The 24,652-nt window shown below is 44.7% G+C and overlaps 1 protein-coding gene across 20 annotated transcripts in view; it reads right to left on the bottom strand.

The window, feature by feature from the left end:
• The window catches only part of Epb41l3 (erythrocyte membrane protein band 4.1 like 3), a 131,267-nt gene that overhangs the window by 20,501 nt on the left and 86,114 nt on the right, over positions 1 to 24,652 (bottom strand). For 8 of the 20 annotated variants that reach the window (XM_021218542.2, XM_029531545.1, XM_029531547.1 and 5 more), the window contains exons 6-12: positions 23,276 to 23,351; positions 20,562 to 20,780; positions 19,771 to 19,858; positions 14,924 to 15,076; positions 10,907 to 11,004; positions 9,317 to 9,492; positions 6,153 to 6,373 (exon numbers count right to left, since the gene is read on the bottom strand). In XM_021218542.2, the coding sequence (XP_021074201.1) occupies positions 6,153 to 6,373; positions 9,317 to 9,492; positions 10,907 to 11,004; positions 14,924 to 15,076; positions 19,771 to 19,858; positions 20,562 to 20,780; positions 23,276 to 23,351 (1,031 nt within the window). Of the gene's footprint in view, positions 1 to 2,111; positions 2,640 to 6,152; positions 6,374 to 9,316; positions 9,493 to 10,906; positions 11,005 to 14,923; positions 15,077 to 19,770; positions 19,859 to 20,561; positions 20,781 to 23,275; positions 23,352 to 24,652 lie in introns of all 20 variants that reach the window. The other 12 variants (XM_029531539.1, XM_029531541.1, XM_029531540.1 and 9 more) reach the window with 3 other exon arrangements.

Raw genomic sequence — 24,652 nt, 5'->3', positions numbered from 1 at the left:
TGGGTTTTGCTTTGGAGAAAGGCAGTAACTGATTGACTCTCCACAGACAAGAGGATTGCTGTCGTAAGTGATTCTGAAAAACAAATGTGGCAGAGATGGATTGCATTTTAAGGAGTCAGGTGAGGCCTACGGAAGAAAAGAAGCCATGTAAGCAAATGGCATTTTACGAAATGTGGTGACCCAAATGTTGGTGACTCTCAACACCCGAGGTTGAGAGTCAACAAGGAACAGATGGCTCGACCCAGCGCCTGGTGGCAGAAGCTCTACCAGGGGCTCCAGGAGGCTGGAGTCAAGGGGGAAGGCGGCTCTGGTCAGTGTTGACTGAGTCCCAGAGTTGGCAGTAATGAGGACAGGGGCCTGACTGGCTTATAAACAGAGCTGCTGTGATTTGCTTTGCTGATGTAATGCGGACATGCCCAATTTAACATTAGCTCTCATGCACCGACTCCAACAAGATGTAAACCCTGGATTAGGCACGAGACCTGTGTGGTTAGCACTAGAAGCCTTCAAACAGTAATTCAGAATTTAGCCAAAGCACCGGTCAGGCATCATCTATCTTATGGACCCACTCCTCTGCTAAGAGAGCAAAAGGGAATTCCCACGTTAGACCCCCATCAATGCCTTTGCAGATAATATTCTATTCCCAACGGCAGCATGTTCTATGTACTATTTGATAACGTTGCCACTGTGAAAAAGTTATATCAAAAGCCTAAGGTTGAAAGTGGTTCCCAAAGCCCTGCTACAGCAGAACTATGGTTATCTATTTATGCATACACACCCAGAACATGGAAAAGGACTCTCAGGCCGCAATGAATTGAAGAGCCTAGACTTCCTTTAAAGCGCCAGTGAGGTTATTCATGTTTTCCCCTTTGCTGCTCAGAAACAGTCAGGCTGCCACTAAATCCAGGTGCTAACACATTCTGGCAGCTCCATGTACTAACAAGGGCAGGTCAAATTATGACTGGCCAACTAACCATGGAACTGCATGACTGTCTCCCCTGCAACTCCCGTCTCTGCTTTGACTTTGTGATTTTTCTTGTCACGCAAGGAGTGCATGGCTTGTTGTGTGGTCTTGTGGAACTGGGCAAGCTGAGGGGCTCCTAGGGAGTGGTGCAGGACCCAGGAAAGCCAGCGCCTGGGGTGGGGGTGGGAGGCAGAGTCTATCCTTTTCCCTCGGCTCTGATTGAAGTCCTTTGAGAAAGAAACAGCCATGCTGTTCACAGGGCTGTGGAGCCACCGAAAGGAGAGCAAGCAAGAGGGAAAGAGCTAGGTACATTGACCCACCTAGGGGCTGGGATGAGGGGCAGGAGAGGCTGATTTTTCTCCCTTTATAAGAACACCTAGCCAAGGGCCAGAGATATCAAGCCAGTTTCCTGGCTGTACCACAGTGGCTGTACCACCATGAGTCTTTACACAGCTGTCAGGTACATACAAAGGTATGGCGAGCAGAAGAGAGGAAAGAAACCTCAAGTCAATCTTGCCGTGAGTTTTTGTGGATACCACAGCACTACCTATATGTTTCAAGTGGTTCTTTCTGGTCTTATTTATGGCCTTACTGGTGAGTGATGTCATATAGGTGCGTGCTATAAACTGCTGTAGGCATTCCTTCTGAGTCATCTCACAGGATGGTGGAAGCATCCTGGATCGTAGGGACAAACTGGGGATGCTTCTTGGACACGATGCTATCTCACGCCTAGCACAATCACTTGGCAACTATGCTTTTGCATCTTATTTGGGTGGGAAGCTGTTTATTTGTATTCTATGAGATTTAATTTACACGATGATGGCTGTGCAGAACCTGCAACTAAGACGTGAACTCCCTGTAGTGAATGAGTTATTCAAAATCGAATGCTGGCTGAGTCCTTAGCCCATGTAGAACTTGGTGGGTAGCAGAATCCACTAGCTGGCCACAGGCTGCTTACATCCCACATGGTGTTGTGCCTAACCCTGGGGCCTGGCTTGGACTCCCCAACACAGAAACCCTCAACATGGTGGCACACACAATAAATGAGGCTCTGAAAGTAGGACCACTAATGGCTGCAGCCAGCTAACACTGGTTTGGACTGAAGCACGGAACACGCAGGGAAAGTGTTCTATGCTGAGGTACACACCTCTTCCTCTGAACTGTCACTCGGGTCATTGTCTAGGGAGGCGCTCAAGGAGGCCGCCTTGGGCTCCAGGTAGCAGAGGCACAGCGCCAGAGGGAAGGAGAGAGTGAGGGCGTATGGTACTGAGAAGGAGGCAGACAGCAGGAAGAAGAAGATGAATAGGAAGCAGGGAAGGAGGGAGGGCGAGCGGATGGGCAGGAAGTGCTGCCAGCTCTGGGGCAGGAGGTTGGTTTCAGACAGGTTGGGGAAAGAGAGGTACCCGTCCTCATCCAGGAGCGAGGGGAACGACTCAGGGAGCTGTAAGGAGAAGGAAAAGAGCGTGGTCCCTTTGCCAGCTGGCTGCCTGCAACTGAATGTCACATCTTGGTCCCCTAAATAGGCCTTCCCCTGGGCCTCAGACTCCGAGGACTGCTCAGCCCTTTCCTTCTCCTTACACCTCCTACGGAGCTCTGTGGGAGGGGGAGGGTCAAGATGGGCAGCTGATGGGGGTGAAGGGGGATGTGAGTCAGCAGCACCATGCCCAGGTGGTGACTGATGTGAGAGAAATGGAGGAAGACAGGAAGCGGTAAACATGGATGCAAAAGAACAAAAAGAAAAGTGCAATTAGTCAACTTTCTCACGGGCATTAACACAAAATCTCGTAAAAAAATCAAAAGAGCTTTAAAGTCATCTGTGACCCTGAGGAGGACTAGAGCTCTCCCAGTAGACCGTCATACAGAGAGGCTGAGAGGTCAAAACTCAGGACAGAATTCACTGTGGAGAATCCCCGCAGAAACATGCTTTAAGGTTGAACAACTCTAATAAACAAACACCAAGACTTTTAATAACATTCTCCCGATCTCCAGGATCTCCAGGTAACAGACCAGCCCCTAGCCCAGCTGGACAAGAAATGAGAATGAAATAATACAATTCAAATTTTGACTGTGCTCAAAAATTCTCTAGTTCTCTTCCTTTCTTTGGTTAGCCAATTATACCCCAAACACGTGGGTTACTAATCGGGAAGTTTCTGGCCCCACTCCTGTCTGAAAGCAGTTATCAATGGGATGAGGGTATTAGCAGTGTACTTCAGGGTCTCTGGCTTCCCACAGAGAACCGAGGTTCCACTGAGTCAAAGTCACCCATTTGTGGCTTCTTTATCTACGCTGCTAAACAGGATCTCCATTCTTACCGTGGTTTGAGGAAGCTAGCCAGCAAAGTGAACAGGCTTCTGATTTCCTGGACTGTGGTTTCTATATGTTTGGTCTCTGCCACATATGGTCTACGACGAGTGAAGCGAATTTCTTAGCCTTCCTATTTCTCTGAGCAGATAAAGGGTATGTTTACAGCTGAGGTTTGGCTCCTTCACACAGTGATAAAGCATGCAATTCCACTGAAGTGTTCTCCATTAGTTCTTGCCTTTATGAGCTTGGAGAATCCACTCTATTCCCTGTAGTCTCTACGACCAGAACCATATAGCAGGATATGGAGCCTGAGATAGCATTTTTTTGGTTTGTTTGTTTGTTTGTTTCGAGACAAAACAACTGTTTCTCTGTGTAGCCCTGGCTGTCCTGGAACTCATTCTGTAGACCAGGCTGGCCTTGAACTTAGAAATTCGCGCACCTCTGCCTCCCAAGTGCTAGGATTAAAGGCATGCGCCACCACACCTGGCTGAGATAGCTTTCTTCAGCCTCTCTCTCTTCTCTCTCTCCCTCTCTCTCTCTCTCTCTCTCTCTCTCTCTCTCTCTCTGTGTGTCTGAGTGTTACCTAGCATCTTGAGAGCATAAAATTACTCAGCCTGCTTAGTGGTGGTTGGTTATCCAATCCAGACTTAGAGATGCGATTAAATATAGCGACACATGGGGAAGAAAATGTACAAATCAAATCACATCTGGGGCACCAGGGAGGGAGACAATGGCCCAGATAAAAGTTGATCTGGATACGTCAGCCTCTGAAATGTTTCTCGGACACTCACACTTGACACTAAACATTGCATCCTAAACAGGGATCTGCACAAAGCGCATTCAGCTAAGAATAATGCAGATGTTCCAGCTGCGTGTCTTCACTGAAGGCGACTCTCCCTAGGCAATGAGACGCTGGACCATGAGGGTCATCCGCTACAGCAAGACGCCCTGCCCCAGGCCGTCTGGGAAAGAGCCTTTTAAACACTATTCCCAGTAGTGAATTTTCATTTCGGTTCAAAGGAAAGCATCCTCCAGGCAGCTATTTGAGGAGGGGAAAAGAAAGGAATTATGGTTTAATCTTCTGTGCTGTGCATTAAGAGGCTTTGAGGAAGACAGCTCTGCAGTGGGGGGATAGACGACACTCAGCACGGGATCGCAGCCACAGCCTCCCAGAAGGCGCTGCTGAAAGGCTGCCTTCCAGGGGACTGGGTTATGAGGGTCATCGCTCTCTCTGTCCCTCATTTCCCGGGGACAGCGATGGCACAGGGCAAGATGGATGGGTGCTGTGTGAGCCTGTGTGTGAGGACCACGGGGTGAGCTTTAGAAGACAGGAGACTGGATCTACTTCGGAAGAAAACTGTAAAATCCTTTCTCTCTGTGGGTAACTGGTAATCTCAGGAGAGTTTGAAACAATCAAACATTAAGAACCACACTTGTTTACGCTTCTGGTGGACTCTCTCCCCTTCCCACTCATAAGGACTGATCTCGGTTATAAGACCTGACCTTGGCGTTTTAACTGGTGAGAGCAACGTAATGGTCAGGTTTAGAACAAAGCACATTTGAACAGCAGAAGTGACCCAAAGGTCACTGGTGGCTGGCTGCCACTTCTGACTCAGTGCTGATTTTCAGGTTTGGAAAATAAAGAACCGGTTCCAATCAGGAAAACCAGAATGATCCAGGGGGTGATCTGAAATACATTTATCTACTACAGAGCGTGTTTACTTATTCAGCTTAGAATTTTGAGGTCTTGGCTATCACACTAAGGTAGCACGCATGCCAGGCTAGCTCTTCCCCACCAAGACGCACCCTCGGAGCAGACATCTGAAGAAGTACTGCTTAGGAGGCTGTTGAACTTTTATGGGAAGAGGCCCCACGCGGTCCTATGCACTTTTTCAAAAGGAATATTTGTATGCAAAAAAAAAAAATTCACCAGGGAATCAAATGCATGTGCGTTTCAAGATAATGAGGATACTAGAAGATGGATCGTTTTCCGTGCCTCTCTCTCTGTGCCCCTCTTTCTGTGTGCTCCCTTTCTCTCTGTGTGTGCGACCCTCTCTCTGTGTGACTCCTTTCTCTGTGTGTGCCCAGTATGTTACGGGAGGCTCCCGTTTCCATTTTTGCTATGCATGAGCTTCCCACATTACGTTACGTTTGAAACTGTTTTGCTAGCAAGCTGCTATAATACTGAATCATTAGAAATCAATCAGACACTAAAAGCCAATATGTAAAATGTGGTTTGCGGGGGTGGTGGTGGGGGAGGGAGTTGACATCATGAAAGGCAGTGAGTGGGGACTGCTATTATGACAAATTGGTTTTTCTCCTCCACTGCAACATGGGCTTGCCTATCTAATTGCAACACATGGTCATACCTTTGCAGATTACAGCATAGAGGACTGAGAGATGTGCTATAAATACACAGGTTACAGTCACACGGGGCACATGTCCTCAGAAAATAAATATGGGTCTCCTTAATGTCTAAGAAAGCATACCATACTTGGAGAGGAGAGTGAGGCCAGAAACATTCATTAGCTTTAGGGACAATCATAAACCGTGAGTCCCAGCAGAAAAAGGCATTGCGCTATCCAAGAACATATTTAAAGAGATCCATACAGAACAGCTGCTGAAAGTCTTGTGAAACACACTCCTTGTTAGAACTTTCCAAAAAGTTTTAAAGGAAACAACTTTTAGAGAAAAGTGCTGAAATAATAATAATAAATAATAAATAATAATAATAATAATAGTAATATAAAATCTGACATGAACATGACCAGTGCTGGAGTCTGGATGCTCCTCCACCTTAGCATACTCCTGGTCAACCGTCTCAGAGACTGAGCTGTTAGTAAGAGCCAGGGGGGCAGCTCTGGAAGGCAGCCGGGAGCTGTACCTTTCCCTCGTGCCGGAGGGCTGTGACAGGTGTGGCTTCCTCAGCCTTCTTCCTTCTGTCTTCTTCCTCCACGCGCTCCTCTTCAGCCTTTTTCTCTGGAGTCACAGTGGTGATCAAGTTGGTCTGAGAGATGCCCTTTGTTGTGGCGTACTGGCCTGTACCAACCTCTGCAGCAGACACAGAATCCTTCATGTATATTTCATGGTTTTCACTCACTGATGCTAAAAGCAAATACAACCAGGGAAATAAAATCCCAAATAGTTAAGTCAGAAGATGGAAATGCCATGTGGTACCATTACCAGGAGTAGAACACCAGTATAAACAAACTATCAGGCTGGTTTGCGTAAGGCGTGGGAGAGCTGCAGGGACCTCTATACTATATCTTTCAGCATCACCTGGACCAGTGTTTTTTTTAACATGATTTAAATGCCAAGTCTTGAACCCTAGACTATGCTTACCATTCTCGTGGGGTGGGGAGGACTTGAAGGAGAGGAAGCTGCTCTTACCAGCAAGGCCAATGGCTGGGGACTCACATCAGAGTCACACTAAGTTTAACAATTCACGGTAGTGTTTACAACAAACACTCTAATCACTTGACTTTGAGCATATCCACAGAAGTGTCCTCCATCGAAAGAGCGATGGATTGCTTCTATTATCTTTCAGTGTCGGAAAGTCCGTCACTCTTAGGATATAAATGCCCAAAGCATAGTAATAAAGCTTAATCATTCTGGCGGAGGTCGTAGATATTTAGAAGGTCATTCCTCTCAATACTGATGTAAGGAAATGTTTTCATTCGCACTGCCATGAAGATGTGTATGTACATTCATTCTTATCTCTACTATGTGGGGAAAACAAGACAAACACAGCCAGCAAGCAAAACCCATGCAAGGGCAGAGTTGTGTGAGCACAGGGATGCGGGCTCAGCCCCTCATCCCAGCTGCTATCTTAGTGAAGGACAATTCTAAATGTTGCTAGTCATTTTTTTTTTTTTATACCATAAAAACGAAACCGAAACTTAAAAGCACCATTCTTCAAACACTGTATACAGTTGATCGCAGACAAGAATATGACCAGAATTCATATTTTCTGCACTTTAAAAGACCAAACCAAACCAAAACGAAACAGAAAAAAGGATTCTAAATGAAATCCTTCACTAAGATAGTCTCTGCCTCTTTATGCTGATGAAAAGCTCACAGGAGACATGGTTTCTTAGTGGCCATTTACGCTGTTATACACAGGCTGCTGTCTTGTCAGAAAGCAGTTTAATGTTCCAACATGCAGGAACGGTAACCGCTCCACAGCAGAGAACAAACATACTAGCAGCGTCAGGGGCAACAGAGAGTGAGCGAGACAGCACATACTAACGTCACTTTGGGGGCAGAAAGGAAGAGACAGCGTGGTATTAGTTCACTGATTTCACAATTGTCTTCTGTTTTTCTCAACAGTCACTTTTACACAAGAGCGAGGGGAAACAAGACTGACAACAGCGGTTCTCCCGTGGGCGCATCCAGGGGAAGGGAAGACGTGAGTCTACACAAGCTCCTCGGACACTGACTTAGAGCATACAAATGATTACTGAAGAGATCCTAAAGGGCAGAAAAGAATGGTGGCACCAATATGGAGATTTTCCCATCCTAACTCAACCGCAGATGGACTTGGGTCTAGAAACATGGAAAGGTGCAGAAGAGCCGCACCCTCTCTTGGCATCTCCTGTGGGTTGTTGCTGGGACTTCTCTGAATACAGATGCCCAAGTATGACACACCTTTGACATACACAATTTGTCTTTAGTGTTTAAGCCATCTCTACTGGTTTTAACACATAGCAGAATGTAAATAATACGTAAGTAGTTATCACAATGTACTATTTAGAGAATGATAAAGGAACGCAGTCTGAGTATTCGATGTGTGGATGTAATTTTTTTAAGGGGCAGAAATGCTGGAAGTTGTAGTTATCTGTAGGCTGTCTGTAGGTCTGTCTATCATGTTTTCTGGTGCTGGGGATGGAGCTGAACCTAGGGTCCTGGGCCTGCTTGGTAAGGAAAACCCTATCCACCCTGAAGTTTCTCATATTGTCAACCCACAGTTTCTATCTACACCTGGTTGACTGCCGTCAGAACCTTCACACACGAAGGCTGATAGTAATTCACATTGTGGCCAGCTCACAGAAGCCCCTAAGAATAATCACCAACAAAATTATAGTGACAGTTCCTATGTACAAGTGCTGTTTCTGTATTAGTAGAAACATACACAACACTCACAGTACAAACATGGCTGCTTCTTAATCAGGGGTTCTAGAGAGTCGCTGATACATTGGGATATGGTAAGTAGAATGAGGGGTGCTAAGATCCAACAAGGAATAGCAGAAACATACAGATGAGGAAAGAGCGCCCCCCCCAAGCAACCTAACTGTTCCCTTTTAATTTAGGTTTACTTATTAACATTGCGCATACTTATCAGACATGTCTAGTTCTTTATCCATTCAGGATGAATCTTCTAAGAGCCAGCCAGGCCTGGGCCAGGTGCTGAATTAGACCCGCCCACACCCAGGTCCTAAGTGTCACGATTGCTAGTGTGCTCTGAAGCCGGAAGCAGAGCCCTCTGGCATGAGAGATAGCATCACATGCCATAGACAAACCCACCCCCTACTGAAAACTCAGGATGAAGCCCTTCCTTCAGGTAAGCTGAGAGGGCGTTGTGGGCGGCGGCGGCGGCGCCTGGACTTGTCTGACTAGACAGCAGACTACAGTGATGCTTTCTCCCAGGTATCAGTATTTAACTTATAGTTTTCCTCCTATTCATCTGCCTGGAAGAACACTGATTTCGGAAGGTAAGCCCTGCTCCGACAGTGAAGACAATCTCACCTGGGTTCTTAACTGAGGTACCTCTACATAAGCTCACACACTCACACACACACACACACACACACACACACACACACACACACACACACACACACACACACACACACACACACACACACACACACACACACACAAACCTGACAAAGACATATTTTGAAGATGAGACTGTTCAAAAACCTGCCATCCAGCTATTCAGACTCACATCGTGACAAGGAGATGCCTGTTTAGCCAAAACTCACGTTAGTTCCCTACACGCTGCTGTACAGCTACCAAGAGTAACTGAGACCAGCTAGCAGTGCCTACCTCCATCCAAGCTGCGAGACATGGTGTATCGTTTGCTGGACGAGCGTTCAAAGTAAGGGGCCGGGCGGTCTATCAACGCACTGGCTCTTCTCGTTTGCGCCTGGGTTCTGCCACTGTAGCGGAACTTGGAGCCCAAGGTCAAGAATTTCTTTGGAGGTGCTTCTGGTAGCAATAATCTAAAGGGTTTCAAGGAAACACCAGAATTGTGAACTCACCTTTAAATGGTGTTGGAAGGTTAGCACTGTTCTTTCTGTGCTTAAAAGTTTAACGCAAAACTTGTAGTTCCATGAATCTGAGTTGATCAGAAACATCCACAACACATACAGCACATATTAACTGGGGATGTTATAGAGAAGTTAAAAATGGGGTTGGGGTGGGCAGAGTAGGGAGGAACATTCTGGGGATATAGATTGGTGGTAGAACGTTTGCCTAGTATGCCAAGTCCCTGGGTTCTAGCCCTAGCATTATACATTTTTTTTTTATAAAAAGATAAAAGATATAGTAAGTCAGGCATGGTGGTATATGCCTGTAACTCTTACATTTAGAAAGTGACAGCAGAAGGGTAAGAAGTTTGAGGTCAACACACACATATACACACATACACAGACATATATACAGATATACACACAGATATTCACACATACATACATACATACATACATACACATACATGCATATACACACATATGCACACACATATACACACATACACAGACATAAATACAGGTATACACACAGACATTCACACATACATACACACATACACACATATATGCACACACATATACATAATACATACACACATATATACACAAACATACACACATACACATACACAGGAACATACAGGATAACTGACAATTATGAAATGTAGTGATGAAAACACACAATATAAAGAAAGGTCAAGAGCAGATAAGTAAAGATACATCAAGGAAAATGCTTCATATTTGTCAGATGTTCCTTTAGAATTTTATCCCAGCTCTCAGTGTGAGCTGGGGACAGGAGCACAGGCCTATGATCCCAGCTCCCCGAAGGCCAAGGGAGGAGGATTGGGAGCCTCAGGACAGCTTGGATGACAAAGTGAGGCATGTCTCAGTATGTGATGTACTCGCCTTGTAAGCATGAGAACCTGCGTTTGAAGTCCCAGAGCCCACTTAACACTGGGCAGGGTAGATCCTGCAATACCAGCATATCTACAGGGAGACAGTTGAGCCAGGAGAGCTCAGTTAGCCTTGTGAACAACACACAGCAGCAGTGAACAATGGGCCCCGTCTTAGACATGTGGGAAATGAGGAGGGAGATCCAAGGTTTGTTCTCTGGCCTCCATGTGTAAAGTGACATGCATACACCTACACACGTGCACACGTACACATGTACACACACACATACACACGCATGCACACACACACACAGATGCATTCACGCATGAATATTTTTTAAAAAGGAAGGAATATTGGGACAAGTGATTCTGATTACAGGAGCAGAAAGCGTCCATGACATTTTCCTCTACAACTTTTTCTTTGCCCTAGTAAAAGTGGCTCCAACAGCTCAAAAGTCTGTTAGGAAGAAACCTAGATATTTGCTTCCTACCTGAAAAATGTATGATGTTCCACACACACTTTCCAGAGGCGCTTGGCAGCCCTATGGTTCGGCAACTTGAACCCAATGGTGCTTTCAAATTGCTCAAACTAAAAATTAAAAAACAAAACAAAAAAACAGTAAAGATTAAGATGATCTTTATAAATAAAAACGCTGCAAATAATGTACAGACTTAGAGTCCATCCTAATTTGTTTTGTCACTTACTCAGTCAGCGATTAAGTACAGAATTCACGATAAGGAATCTGCTTATTTTTATCTGTTATCTTTCACCTTAAAAATGCTTAGATAACTGTGTTAGGCATGCAGTGCCTATACAATTATGTGTTTTACAAAATCCGAACTCAAATCAGGGAGATGCATGGATTCCTTCCAGAGACCAGTTCAACTAAATTAACACAAATGTCAAAGTCGTCCATGGCAGACATAGAGAGAGAACACCTTCTAATTCCCGATGGAAATACATATCTTTTTCCCAAGCTGACACCTTGCTGTTTATGATACTGCTGAGGTCTCCTGTGTGTTCTGCTGTGGGTTAGAGTACCGACCGTTAACACAACTCCATAGTGACCACCACAGGCAGGCAGAGCCCATTTTCCTATCCCCCATCTTGTTGAGAATCTGTCGGTCATTTAAGCTTTTGAAGATAAATATCTGCTCTTCTGTATCATGTTTACAGAAGCATCACCACCTGCTTTCTGTGTCTGCAGGCGTCACAACGCATCAGGCCAGCAGAGGGCAGCGACCTTATATGTAAGGGCTTATTCCAAAGAGCACAGAACAACCAAGACTGTTGATATGAACAGCAAAAGTTATTTATCTGGCAAGGCACCAAGGTGAGGGAATCAAATATACCTGGCATGGGAGATATGATTACTGCTGACCTTTTTCTTGTCTGCGCAGGTAACTGGGGTAATTGGGAAATGCATCGAAAGTTGCCTGCCCCAGTTTTGTGTTTGATTCTGTTGTTCCTGCAGAGTGGGGGTTGGAAAAACTGCTGTTGTCTGGAGGTCCTAGTAAGTACTGTGGCTGTTGACTAAACTCCGTCCTTTAGCACTGCATCTAACGTCTCTAAGAGCAGAACAACCAGTCCAGGGGATGTCGAGAGTCGGCTCACTCTCTGTGTAAGACCAGGAGGAATTTCTCTTCTCTTTTTAAAAAAATATTCAAAATATTTATGATCATATAAAAATTGTACATATTTCTGGAGCATATGGTCATATAATAATTGTACATATTTCTAGAGCATATGGTCATATAATAATTATACATATTTCTGGAGCATATGGTCATATAATAACTGTACATATTTCGGGAGCATATGGTCATATAATAACTGTACATATTTCTGGAGTATACTGTGAATGTGTCCATCAGATTAGGGACCGTTTGGGATACTTGTCTCCTGAAACAGGCTTGTGATTCAATGCTGGGGATATTCCAAATTGTTCCTACTAGGTGTTTTGAAATATAAGATTCCATGTCAACTCTATGTACTGACTAAGCTACAGAACACTGGAGCTCTTCCTCCTCTTATCCAAGCGCAGTTGGATCTGGTGGCCATCTTCTTTCTAACTCAGCTCCCCCTTCCAGCCTTTGGACGCCCCCCCCTACCCCCCCCCCACTCTTCTCTCCAGTTCTAGCTGCTCACTAATGGGAACAGAGAGGCTTCTCACTCTGGTTTGTGTCTGCAGAGCTTGTGTGCCATTGGTAATTAACTCAAATACAAGTATAAAGGTTACACGTTCTTTTACAGCTGCTTCTGACACACCCCAAAGCCTTATTCACTTTTGTCTTTCATACCTTAGGAAAGAGGAGGCACCGTCAGTTGCCCAAGAGAGATCACCGCTCATCCTCATGCAGCTGGCAGGTGCTCCTAATGCCTCTGAACTCCTATATGGTCATTGAACACTTTTTCCCTGATACCCATTCTGCAAGCCCTTTGTGTAGCCCACGACACTGCTAGTGAATCACTTTACACAGAGACTCATGCATGTCACATGGAGATTAGTCCCTTAACGTCTCTAGCTGTCTGCCCTTCTCTTGAACAATGAGGAATACTGTGATGGTTTTGTATATGCTTGGACCAGGGAGTGGCACTATTAGGAGGTGTGGCCTTGTTGGACTAGGTGTGTCACTGTGTGTGTAGGCTTTAATACCCTAGTCCTAGCTGCCTGGAGGCCAATATTCTCCTAGCAACCTTCAGATGAAGATGTAGAACTCTCAGCTCCTCCTGCACCATGCCTGCCTGGATGCTGCCATGCTCCCATTTTGATGATAATGGACAGAACCTCTGATCCTGTAAGCTAGCCCCAATTAAATGTTGTCCTTATAAGAGTTGCTTTGGTCATGGTGTCTGTTTACAGCAATACAACCCTAACTAAGACACACTGTTTTTATTAAGGCCTCCTTTTGAACCCTTCCTCTCCCCCTCACATCCCTCACATCCTCCCCCCCCCCCCCCAGTTTATGCCATGCCTAGAACCCACTTACAAACCTGTTCTGTCTATTCTTCCCTCATGGCTTCTGAGCCAACTGGATCTTCCCACATTGTCTCACTGGGTAGCTGGGATTTCATTATGAAACTTATGAAAGCAAAGTATTCCTCCTGGGTGTTATGTCCTTTAGTCTATGTCACCAACTCTCCCTTCTGACCTCCCCCCAACAACACTCGCTCCACATCTATAGAACAACATCTCCTGTGTGGCATGGTGCTAAAGGGCTCAGTACTCACTGTTCCTCTGCTCAATAGAAGATACACAGAAAACATCTAAAGCAAAAGAGCAGGTCATGTGTGCCCAAGACTCACGCTCAGCCCTGTCTGGGAGGACACTGAAGTTAAGTTTCCATGAATTCAAATGAATGTATGATGAATGTATGTGCCTTACGTGTTGATCATGTGATCTTTAAAAATGTCTCTTTAAAAACTCCACAACCTCAGGTATAATCTTGTGGAATGCTTCCTTATTAAGCCATTACAGATAATTATTATTTTAAATTTATATGATACTCTATTCTTGCTATATATTTTGTTTTTTAAACTTTCTAAAGACTTACTTTATATGTATGAATGTTTTGTCTGCATGTATGCATTACACCATTTGCATGCTTGGTGCCTGAGGACACGTCTGGAAGAGGGGGATCTTATCCTCTGGAAATGGAGTTAACTGATGTTTGTGAGCCACTGTGTGGGTGCTGATAATAGAATCTGGGTCCTCCACAAGAGCAACAAGTGCACTTAACTGCAGAGCCATCTCTCCAGCCTTACATTTTCGCCTTGAAAAATGATTTTCCACCTAGAAACTTCAGTGGAGAGATAGAAGCTTGAGAGAGAAGATCCCTGTATTATGCCAGAAAATGTTCAGAGATACAAATGGGCAAGGGTCTTTGAGGCTTGGGAGCCTTTAATATATTAATCACACCTATGAGAAATTATAGTTATTTATTAATTTTCTCCTTAGGGGAAAAAACAGCAGACCTTGACAACTCACTATGCATAGATCACCAAGGAAGAAGCAAGTTCATTGGGGAGATTGTGGCTTAAAGAGTATTAACCAGTTTTACTCTTTTATTAGTTTTTCTAACGGATAAAACAGATAAATAATTTGCATTCGGAATCCACTCCTTATACCTTAGGGCATGTTATCCTGAAGTTACTGACATGAGGGAGCACCCACGTTCACAGGAGGACACAACGACAAGACACAGGGAGGAGAGGCAGTCACCACAGATTGAAGCAACTTGGTTGTACATTAAAATATGATTTTAAAAGTCTTTTCAGTTAATGTGTGCAGTTGTTTTTAAAAAGAAAAAAGAAACTGGAATAGCCTAACAAAGAAGAGAACATGTTTTTACTATTTGCAGGAGAAACCTACAACAAATTCTTAGAGGCATTTCCACATAGTCCCCTGTGTCCCCCAGTGCTTCGAATTCTCCAACACACGGTTTATATTTCTGCCCGCCCTTGGGATCGTCCTTCCAAGAGGCTGTGGAGATACAGGTGGACTTACCTCTCCTGGCCGGATTTTAATGTAAAAGTTGTTCCGTTTATAAGAAATTTTTAAGACTTTCGGCCAAGCAAATCTGTTGATTCGAAGCCGGTCACGATATATCAACAGGCCACTGGCGCAGACCCCTAACATAATCTCTACTCCTTCCGAATCCTGGAAGAAATAACGGAGCAGGTTCTCACTCATGTCCGTTTTCTGCAGGTACGAAATTATTTAGGACTCCACGACAGAAGACGTAATTGACTAATTTAAATACGAAAAATACGGCTGCAGTTTTTAAAGCACCACTACCACATAATAGCATTTTAATGATGATATATTTCACTGTGGAAGGCTGGAAAGTTAAATCAATTCACCAGAGTATATGAGACTTATAGCACTAATACTACATACAGAGTGTACATACATACATACATACATACACACACATATACATACACATATGCACACACATATACACAAGCACTCGAACACACATACATACAAATGCACACACATGCACACACACACATGCACATGTGCATGAGCATGCACACATACACACACATATTCATACACATATGCACACATACATATACACAAGCACTCAAACACACACATACATACAAATGCGCACACACACATGCATATGTGAATGAGCATGCACATATACGCATACACATGCCCACGCATATACACACATAGTCTTCACTATGAAATTCTGAGGCATGGAGTCCCACAGCTGCCTGGTTTATGAGATATCATTGTGACCTCTGTCCCCTTTGAATGTTTTAACCACAGAAATCTGTAGAATGGACGTTGTGGAGGCTTGTGAAGGGTAAGACAGGACAGCATCACGGTGCAGTGTCCCACCAGTGGCTCTGTAAGCAGAGGACTAGTAGCTTCACACAGGCTCAGCCCACCCAGGAAATGACACGGAGGCCTCTGCCTGGGAGCTGGTGTGGGCCTGCCAGCTTGGAGCTACTGTGCAGCACCAGAGAGGTGAAGAGGGAAAAAAGAAAGAAAGAACCAGAGACATGGGTACCTCATCCTCCTATCTGGCAGGAGATACTGCCTAAGACCCTCACCACCAGCAAATGAGAAAGACGTTTCCACGGTGAAAAACCTTTCACTTCGACGGATTAAATTTTGAAAACATAGGATAGTTGAAAATCAAATATTTTTCCTTGGAAACATTACTAGTAGATTTGGCATCAACTTATTCCATAAAGTGAAATGACTTTAAGTCTAGGTTTTATATTATAATAAAATGAGGGAAAACCACTACTGGTAGGTGGCTTTAATATGAAGGGGCAACTTTAGAACTTGTAACCTGGTGTCCCCAAAGTCACGGGTATTGATCCTTGAGAACCAGTCAGACTGTCCCTATGGTCACTCATCAGGGGCTGCCTAGGAGCATAAGTATCCAGGCCAACAGGAGGAGAGACTGCTTCAACCATGGCTCTTAGAGTCACTTTCTTTGACTATAAACAGTTTTATGCCCTTGTCCAAAGAGAAAAAGGATATTTAAAACCATCTTCATTACTCTCTATATTCTCTTCACTTCTCAGTGTCACAAAACATAAGGAACACAGTGTCCTTCACAGAGAAATTAAGGGAACCCCACCCCTCCTTCTCCTTGCTGTGTGTGGCTCGGTGTCCCTAAGTCACCTTTAACCCCAGCACACCTGTTAGCCAGAGGTGCTGCGACCAAGGCTCCCTTGCTCTCCTTCCCCTGGAGACTTAGCCATCTAGAACTGCAACACCTTGCCTCTGTAACCAACCAGCACAGCGTGCATCAAGTTAACATGTTTGTTAAAAGCAAAGGTGAATCAAAAAAAAAAAAAAAAAAAAAAAACCAAACAAAAACGAAACTATGAAGTCTGTAGCTCATCAACGGCACAGGAGCAGAAGGTATTTCTGAATCCAAGATTCTGCCAGAGGCTATAGACTGAGCTAATCTCAAAGATCCTTTTCACCCTCCTTCTTGGGGGCATCTCTCTGTGGCGGCGGCACTCACATGCCTACTGCGCTGGCCCTGTAGACGGACCTGGGGTGTGTCTGTCCGTCCTGTTGAAGGCAATGAGTTCTGTTATCACTTTAATTCATTTTCAATCATTTCTTTATGTTTTCTGGCAGCACTGAGGAGTTAACCTGAAGCTCTGCTTTGCCACTGAACAACAGACTTGGACTTTATTGTCTGAGATCTTGCTTTGTGGCTCTGGTGGTCTTAACATTCTCAATCTTCCTGCCTCTGTCACTGGAGTGCTCAGGGGACAGGGATTCATCACCATACGTAGCTCTTCTCTCCACCCAGAGTCACTATTCAACTATTACTGTCCCTGAATAGTTCATCCGCAGGGCACACACACACACACACACACACACACACGCTCTTACTTTATAATCTTACATCAAATAAATTTGACAAAACCCCAGTAGGATGGATATTAAGTGATAAAGAAGCAGGTACAGATTTCCTAAGAGAAAACAAATAATTTAGGATGGGTTTCCCAACACAAGACCATCCCCAAATACAGCCATTTCTCATTGGTCTAAGAGGGCAATCCAGAATGTCTGAATGAATCTTAAGCTCAAAGACACTCAAGCCATCCACATAAGAGAAGCATCTCATTGATGACGGGAAATTGGCACTAATTGAATTTGTTCAATTTCCTTCTTGAAATGATGGAGCATAGCTTCACGAGAAAATGAGGTCTACAACCAAATCACTTGTTATACTTAATATTTAGATAAAATCCTGTAACAGGCTGCATTCCACTTCCATAATTCATGCATTTTAATTGGCACAATTTCAAATCGTATTATTAAATCAAAAGTGGCCATCTATTTAAGTTCAGTGGCTACTGCTATGTTAAGTGGTTTGATTTCCTGGTAGCTATGATGCCTCCGGGGCTGCACTTCCCTAAACGATGCACTAATCTTTATTTCTAGGTAGTAAGTGGATCACAGTGCATGATGTAATGCAAAAATCACTCTGAAGTCACTCAGATTATCTTGCCACGTTCATTTTTTTTTTTTCACCGTTTAGCCAACTGGAGAAAACATTTAGATTTACAATAAAGTTTTGCTGGATGTCCTTGGTTTTACTTTGAAATCACTACCCAAGTGTATACCTGGCATAATAGAAAAGACAAAACAAAGTGAAATATCAAAAACAAGAAAAAAAGCAACCTGCTGCTGACATCATGCATGCGCGCGCGCGCGCACACACACACACACACACACACACACACACACACACACACACATAGCAAGGAACTTGGCATGTAACATACTAGTACATGCCTGGCAGAAGCACCAGCCATACTAATCTATTACATGTGCCTAAGAAGTGCTTGTCCTCAGGAATGTTCATCGATGTGATCCAAAGACATAACCAATCAAACCACATAGGCATGACCCATCAAGTCCAGATGCCTACCATTTTCCTGTCTAACCTCACAGTAGACTTGCCCCATTCCCCAAAGGTTAACCCAAGAGCTCCCCCAGAACAGGCTGACACACCCAGGTCTGTCTACACTGCCAGCCCGATGGGCATGTGAATGGCATCATCCCCAGGTCTGTCTACACAGCCAGCACAGCAGGCACGTGAATGTCATCACAGAGAGATGCCCCCAAGAAGGACAGAGAAAAGTTTATTATCAACCGGACTTACAGAGCAGAGACCTCCTTTTCTTTATCATGGTTGTGAGAGGAATGCTTGACCTTAGCCACCTGCAATCTCCTTATCCCTAGGCTTCAGAATGGACTGTGGAAGACGTTACTTCCTGAGAAGCTGCAATCACACATTCTTTTGATTCCAGGCTGAAACTGGGGACATCTACCAGAGGTCAAATCCCTATTCCTATACAAGACCAGTATTATCTTGTCAGCCTCAGCAGACAGAAGTACCCATGATTGTTAAGGACCGACCCTTTGAAAAGGTTAATAAGAGATTGCGTCTCTAGAGTCCCCAACCAAGTTCACATATCTTGTTGATAGGAGCTTTTAAAAGTGCTGCTTGTATTTTCGCAGTAAGTCTGCTCACAGCTGTCTAAACAGGAGACGTGCAGTTGTGTGCTCAGCCTGGCAATGCTGAGAAGGAGGAGTCTAGATGAACCATCACACAAGGTCAAAACTCTCCTGGGACTGAATTCCAGCTTCTTCCTTCCCAGGTGCACCTCCAACACTTCATCCATTACTAGTCCGGAAGGCAGTCCTTAACTTACCCTGAATGGCTACCCTTCAGCTGCTGTACTTGTTAAAGAAATCCTATTTCAAAGCACTGGCTACATAGGTCAGAGCAGTTCAACTTCAGAGACAGGATTCTTTAACACAAACTCACTGAGTGCTTGGTGGGGTTTCCAAACAGGGCAAGAATAGTACATGACACATAACAGATGGGTGCTTTGCTTTGGACAATTGGCCAGCATCAGACAGACAGACAGAGAGAGAGACAGGAGCAGGACTGTTCAGAGGGTATGTTTAAAGATAGGGTAGAGACAGGGTAGTGGTGCACAAAGGTCACACGTCAGCAGAGAGTGCGAGATACGTTTGCACCAGTGAGGCAGGGTGAGCTAGGACTCCTAGGTCAAGGGAGAGTACTGTGGAATCAACAGGGAACGGAGACTTCACCTATGCCTGGTTTCCAGGAGGGGTAGCCACAGCAGTAATGTAGGTGTAAGCCACGAAGCGTGCCCACCTCCCTACAAAGATGAACGCTATCCGTTTTTTTTTCACACAGAGAAGGGTGCAAAAGCACACAGGTTTGAAGCACAGAAATATCCACTTCCAAGGAAACAAGGTACAGAACCCAGTTTGTGGCAGTGACAAAATCAAGCAGACGAGAGTTTCAAAACACATACCTTGGCGTGGTGCAAGTCCACCCCGTACATGGAGAGCTTTTTGGCATTTTCGAGGAAATGCATCTCTGCTTCAGCTGGCGTCATTCCTCTGGTCAGGAAGAAGTAAGTGTTACAGCTCCTTCTAATCAATCAGAATTGAAAGCGAAAAGCAACTGGCCTGCTCCTGTATGCCCATCTGTCTGCTGCTTCCCGGGGGATGGGGGGGTGGGTGGGAGGGGGTGGTGGGAGGCCTGAAAGATCTCCCACTTAGCTCCCTCCTATTTTGTAAGAAACCCTCCACTGGGAAACAGGTTCCAGTTTAAGCGTCTCTAATTCAAAACTCCAAAGCTGAAATGCTCTAAAAATCTGAATCTTTTAAAGGTATTTTTATGATGGTTGAGGCACTCTAAAAATACTGTATAAAGACACCTGGAGGTCATGCATGTCAGGAGTTTATGAAACATATGCGGAATTTCCTATTTAGACTCTCACCTCATCCCAAAGATACGTTACTATGTTATATGACTATTCTATAGTCTGAAAACATCCGAAATCTGAAACACCTCTGTTCCCGAGCATTGTGATTAACAGATACTTAGCAAAAACATGGGAAAATAATCTTGAGACATACAGCTTTGTAGGAATTCACAGATAAATGCCTGGATATTTTGAGAGGGAGTTTACCTGGGCCACCATTTTGAGCATGAGTAGGCTCCGCCCTACCCTTAGACCCTGGAATCAGAACCTGGCTGGAGACCCGAGGCTCTCACCGCAGAGCCCAGGATGGACGCACCCCAGCTCTCAGTACCAACCTGTGGCTCTTGTGCAGCTCGATCACTTTATCCTCCAGTTCTTTCGTGTGGTTTGGCGCAAAGCGGAACTCGCTGATGTAGTCATTCCCGCATTCATCGGGATCGTAGTCCCCGAGCTCTGACTGCACCGTGTAGGAGCCCAGCAGGGCAAGAGTCACAAAGGAACAGGGCAGCCGTCCAGACACAATATCATCTCGCAGCTGCAAGCAGAGGTAGTACCTTCCAGGGGCCGGAAGAACAAAGAGAAAGCTAGTGTTATCACGGGCTAAGAGAGGCGGAAGGGGCGGTGCAGAGGAACACGTTCTCAAAAAACATATTCATGCATGAGATTACCGAGGCATCAGACAAAAGGAGAGCATTTAGTATATTCATTCATAAACAATTTCTCCCAGGCCAGTAACCTCTATAAGGACACATCTGCATACTTTCCTCACGATTTCAACTATAACCAGTCTATGTAAGGAGGGGCAACCAGGCTACCAATAGTATTTAGAGAACCTAGAAGCAGGACCTTTTAGCAATACAACAAGGCTTAATCAACCAAGCACAGAAGGAAAGACATTGAAAGATGTATTACCCTAGTATTTTGGAAATCAGCTGGGGGTGACTTGTAATATCCATCAGACCCAGGAAGATTCTGGGGAGGGCTTATCCTGAAGTCTAGACAATAGGACTTGTAATATACCCAAGACAAGCTCAGATAACCCAACAGCTGAGGGTTAGGCACTCTACTCTCAGTGGCTCTATTTCTTTCTTTCTTTTTTTTTTTTTACAAAAAAACCCCCAAGATGTATTTATTTATACATGTAAGTACACTGTAGCTGTTTTCAGACACTCCAGAAGAAAGCATCCGATCTCATTACAGATGGTTGTGAGCCACCATGTGGGTGCTGGGATTTGAACTCTGGACCTCTGGATGAGCAGTCAGTGCTCTTAACTGCTGAGCCAACTCTCCAGCCCAGTGGCTGTCTTTCTAAGAACCTGTAATTTCTACTCTTTCATCTCGCTCTAGTGTGATGTCTTCCTGGAAGCTTGCTGACACAGTACTATAAAAGTCTTCTACCTTGAAATAAGGGGAATCTTGTCATTATAGGCAAATAGCTTTAAAAGGAAGAAATACAAAAAACACTTTTTTTTCATATAATTCTGCCATGATGTCATAAAGCAACTATATTAGTAGCTGATCTATTTTCTGTTTATTTGAAATTCATGGATATAAAACATAAAATAATAAAGAGATTAATAGATGACCCTCCCCCACAGGGTCAGTGCTGACACCGACGATCTTTAATGGTTAGGATCATCCGTGCAAGAGAGAAGTCTGCAGGCCTGCAGTAAAAGTTTGGCCACGGACAGATGCAGAGTCTATGTAATTCAGATATTAGAATATCTAATATCTGATACTACACAGAAGTAGTTCTACGGATACTACAGGTTCTATGGATACTACACAGAAGTCAGGAACTGCGTATGAATTTACAAGTCCATGCACATCTAGGGTCAGGTCTATAAGCACAAATTAGTCATAACTAATTGTTCAGTCCTAAGCAGACATGTCTTTATAAAGACAAAGTACAAATTTTCTCTAATTTCTTGCAAATAGAAAAGATGTCCCTAGAACTAATCACTACTCTTTTTGACAATTTTGATAAAAATCATATTCCAGTATACCAAGTGGAAGAACACTGGTTTGGGTCATTTCTGTTCTTTGAAAAACCTTCCACAAAAAAGATGTGCGACTCCATCATGGGCACATGGAACTAAGACATCTTGGTCACAGCCTCACCACCACGCCCAGCGAGGGATGGGACTTCGAAATCATAGTGCAGAAACATCACCAGAGACATGCAGCCTGAGCATGACCGTCTGGACTGTCCACGTCCTGGGTGTCTGCCCCCAGATCCAAACCCTGAAACGCTAGTCTCATCCCTGTGATAGCCTGGGTGGGGCTTCGAGAGATGGTTAGAGTCCGAGGGAGGAGCTTCATAAATTCGATTAGTGCCTTAAAAAAAAATGCTACAGGGAGTCTCCCGGGGGAGGACACAGTAACACATCGGTGGTCAGTGACTAGGAAGGAGGCCCTCACCAGGAGAGTCTTGAACTCGTAGGCAGCAGAACACATCAAGTAAATATCTGTTTGTCTTGGTTGTTTTGGGGACAGGAGCGAGAACAGACTTAGTTCGTTCTCCAAGTTCGACCATCAAATGGGAATATTTGACTGTTAGATCCATTTCTTAATATCTTTCCAGAAAACAACTATCATTTTACGTACATAAGAAAGTGAACCCTTACAATGATTCATGCGTTCTCCTCCCTCTTAATCTCTCTCTCTCTCTCTGTTAGGCTATAAAGTTTCAGGTTGGTAACATACAGAATATAAGCATATAAGGATATTTGTGATTTAACTTTAAAGCAGGATCACTCGGTATTGTCCCCTATACCCCATATCATGTATGGCTGAATCCCGTGCAGGGTGGGTGGCTATCTCAATTTTGCACGTTTTCCCAGGAGGGTCGGACAGACAGAAATATCAGCCTTTTACTGGGGACTCAGTGGCGGTAGCCCATGTTTGTGCTCATTCAGTTGCCTTTCGTCTGCTATGTGAGAGACAGCGACTGTCAGGCCACCAGACATGCATGCTCTTTCTCAGAGCACTCAGGATATGCATGGCTCTCCTGACATGCCTACAGTTCCCACAGCCAACTTCCAAATACCTGGTGATATCTTCTGATAGCTGGGCAGGGTCTGGTGGGTAAAACTTCACATTAAATGAAAAATGCCAAGCACCGCCTGCAGAGACAATCACAAACAATAATCATAACAAGTCCTTAGGCAGCTACCATCTACATCCGATCTTAATTCAAAGCTCGGAGGGCCTCGGCTCAGGGCGGCAACATCAGGCACCATTTAACCACAGTTACCTGAACTCTACAGATAATTTAACTTCAAATCTTGTCCCCAGTCAAGTCCTTTACTGGCCCTTTTTAGCAATCAAGGAAAGTGACCAAATTTTCTCCTTTTCTCATAATCAAGGATCTAGCTCTAGTCAGTGGGAAGGGAAGCCAATCACAGGGGTAATCCTGTACCAGAGAGCTGGCATTGGCTAGATTTACTGCTATGGATTGCTTGGTGGCATGTATGCCAAGCACACACAGAACTCCCATCTCCTCGGTCCTCTCCCCTTTCTTATTGCAGGCCAAATCTCATTACGATAGATGTCAAGGGACTAGCAAATATGTATGTATTTTATGAGAAAGGTTTGTGGTAGTGAATATTGCTTTTAATAAATAAACGGGCTGCTCCGTAGCTGCTGCAGAGTCCTTTCTCGCTCAAGACAAAGTCTTGATGCAGTGAATACCCGGAGGGCACCCAATCCCACCCCCAACTCACATGAGCATTTTTTTTTTTTTTTTAACATCATGCCATGTTTTGCCCAAGGCATCTTTGAAGTCTTCTCCAGAAGCAGAGATATGAAGCAGATGTTGGCCTCTGGATTCCTCTGCCCCGTCTGTACATGTCCACCCTTAACGTAGCGCCTGGATTTACTGGGTGTTGTGGTTTGGATTTAAAGTGTTCCCCAGAGCTCATGTTGAAGGCTTGGTCTTTGCTGAAGTTGGGCTCAGGTGGGGCCTTTAGGATGTGACTGGATAATACCAGCTATAACTTCATGACTGGATTAATCCATGTATAGATTCATAGCTTCATGGGAGGTCGAGGAGGGACACTTATAGAAGTAAGTCGTTCTCCCCCAACCTCCCCCTTCCCAGGAGCACATGAGCCAAGTTACCATGGCACTAGGAGCCTCCTTTAGGCTGGCTCCTGCGTACCTTATTACAGTGTTAGAAGCCATCCGCCACACTGAACTCCACACTTCGGAAACTGAGCGACTGCGTCAACATGAACACCCGAAGCAGAGACACACTCATTTTTTTTCCCTTTTCTGAGACTGAACCTGTTTCCTTCTGTCACTGAGCACACGAGAGGTACCTCTGGGAGGACTGGTAAAGTTCCTCCAGGCTCACTGACACCCATGCCTCGGGCTCGTTCTCATTCCATGTCTCTGTGACCCCGCCGGATGGCAATTACTTTGT

This window comes from Mus pahari, chromosome 18, assembly GCF_900095145.1.
Source record: "Mus pahari chromosome 18, PAHARI_EIJ_v1.1, whole genome shotgun sequence".
Lineage (NCBI taxonomy): Eukaryota > Metazoa > Chordata > Mammalia > Rodentia > Muridae > Mus > Mus pahari.
The sequence above is the reverse complement of the archived record's forward strand: the minus strand, read 5'-3'. Positions and strand labels throughout refer to the sequence as shown.